The 2500-nt window shown below is 54.8% G+C and overlaps 1 protein-coding gene across 1 annotated transcript; it reads right to left on the bottom strand.

The window, feature by feature from the left end:
- Positions 1–2438, bottom strand: LOC134445445 (apelin receptor A). The gene has a single exon (XM_063194523.1). It carries the CDS (start codon positions 2187–2189, stop codon positions 1104–1106), a length of 1086 nt encoding a protein of 361 aa, XP_063050593.1. The 5' UTR covers positions 2190–2438; the 3' UTR covers positions 1–1103.
- Between the last annotated feature and the right edge of the window lie 62 nt (positions 2439–2500).

Here is a 2500-nt window from a genome sequence, read left to right as displayed (position 1 = left end):
CACACACACACAGGATATATATACTGTATATATATATATATACACATTTCAACATGTTCATCTTCATTGAAGTGCTACACATTCTGTATAACGACAAAAAAATATGTCATAAGGTGATAAAAGCACAAGCATGTAGGAAAATACTGTACAATTTGCATTCCTTTTTAAACCAGTGTAAACACAGTGGGTTTGGTGACACACACACGCACACATGCACAAACACACACACACACATACATGCACACACACAGGTTTAAATGAGCGTAGAAGCACGTTTTCATGAATGACTTGCTTGAATATTGAGCAGCACCTGGCTCCCAAGTTGCAGGAGGACACACACTCTCTTTCTCTGTCTCACGCATGCCCACACACCCACCCGCACACACACACACCGTCTCTTCCTGTCCCCCCCCTGTAACACACACACACACACACACACACACACACCGACTCGCTCTCTCTCTCTCCACCTTGCTCTCACACACACTGACACACACAAGCACAAAGCAAGACAGGGGGGATGATTCACATGTCTAGATATATACACAGGAGAATTTCTTGAGTCCATTGAAGCTCCATGGAAAAGTCACACACACTCACAGACAAGCGCGCAAGTAGTCCCGGACATCAATAATGTCTTCAATTGTCCACAGATCACACACACACAACGCAACCTAAAGCAGACGGTTTAACGGAGCCAGCCGCCAACCGTCTACCCACCTCCACTCATTCACTCTCAGCTCCAGTTCCAGTTCCTCTCCACATCCTCCTTTTCTGTTTCCCCTTCTCTTGTACACCTCAGTCCTGTGCCTCGCTCTTTTCTGTCTGTGAGTGCATCTTGCTCCTCTCCTCATCATCACCTTGATGATGAGTGGCTGCACCTCACTCTCTCCTCCATCCTCCTCCTCTCCGCTCTGCTTCTCTCCTCCATCCCAGTCCTTCTATGCTTTGTTTTTCCTCCTTGTCTCCTCTCCTCCTCCTCCTCAGACCTTGGTGGTGAGCGACTGCACCACGCTCTCTACCCATCTTTTCTCCTCCTTCTCTCAGTCTCAGTCCTTCTCTCCTCTCTTCCTCCTCCTCCGCTGTCCTCTTCCTCATCCTCCTCAGACCTTGGTGGCGAGCGACTGCACCTCGCTCTTCTGCGTCTGGGCGCTGAGCGTGGAGCTGACGGAGCTCATGTGGCCGTGCATGGCCTTCTTCAGGCTGAGCAGGCACAGGCACTGCGAGCGGAAGCGCAGGTCGAAGAAGGCGTAGAGGAAGGGGTTCAGGCAGCTGTTGACGTAGGCCAGGCAGGTGGCGTAAGGGTGCGCCAGCAGCAGGAAGTGCAGGAAGGAGCAAGAAGTCGGCGCCAGGTCCAGGTAGGACAGCGCGTCCATGCTCTTGAGGACGTGGAACGGCGTCCAGCACAGTGCGAAGACGACCACGAGGGTGGTGATGATCTTCAGCAGGCGACGCTTCTTCTGGTCCTCCTTGCGCAGCTGGCTGAAGTGGCGCGTCACCGTGCAGCCGATGAAGCAGTAGAACACGGTCATGGCCAGGAAGGGCAGCAGGAAGCCCAGCGCCGAGGAGGAGAGGCTGAGGCCGGCGATCCACAGGGACTCGTGGTGCTGGTTGGGAGCCACCAGGCTGAAGTCCATGGCGCAGGTGGTGCGGTTGTTGGCCTCGTCGTCCATGGTGGTGCGGAAGAGGAGCGTGGGCAGCGCCAGCACGCCCGACAGCAGCCAGATGCCACCCAGAGACGCCATGATGGTGTCGCGGGAGCGCAGGTGCCCGCTGGACAGGGAGTGCACGATGGCGAGGTAGCGGTCGAAGCTCAGGCAGGTGAGGCAGAAGACGCTGGCGTACATGTTCACCAGCACCACGTAGCTGCTGATCTTGCACAGAGCCACGCCGAACGGCCAGTGGTAGCCCAACGCGGTGTAGACAGCCCAGAGCGGCAGGGTTATGACGAACGTGAGGTCGGCGAGGGCGAGGTTGCCGATGTAAACGTCCGCGGCGCGGCGCTTGGCTTTGGCGCGCCACACGGTGAAGATGACCAAGCCGTTACCGGAGAGGCCGAGGATAAAAATGAGCATGTACAATACCGGGATGAGCGAGTAGGACGGCTCCCACTCGGAGAAGTCGCACGCAGTCTCGTTGTAGTCGTAGTATTCATAAGTGTCGGCATATTCCATAGTGGGCTGCTCCATAACTGTGGCGAGTTCTCTCTCTTTTTTTCAGTCAAAATGAATCGATTTCTCTCCTCGCTTCCGAGTAGTGTAAATCCACAAAAGAAAGAGCGCGAAGTGTCTTTGCTCAGTCCAGATGTGTTTCCATGCACGCTGCGAGGCAAAGGCAAGCCCCTCTCTTCCCTCTTCCAAAATACTGGAATCCAACCGGCGCAGTGGAAGTCTGAAGTTTGGTCCTGTCAGTGCACACAGACAGAGAGAGAGAGAGAGCGCGCGTCTGTGTATGTGTGAGAGGGGGGGTAGACTCGCCTGGCCTTTTAAACTCGGTGTCC

Source organism: Engraulis encrasicolus, chromosome 3 (genome assembly GCF_034702125.1).
Source record: "Engraulis encrasicolus isolate BLACKSEA-1 chromosome 3, IST_EnEncr_1.0, whole genome shotgun sequence".
In the NCBI taxonomy this organism is placed as follows: domain Eukaryota; kingdom Metazoa; phylum Chordata; class Actinopteri; order Clupeiformes; family Engraulidae; genus Engraulis; species Engraulis encrasicolus.
Note: the sequence above shows the minus strand (reverse complement) of the source record. Positions and strands in the feature narration are given on the sequence as shown.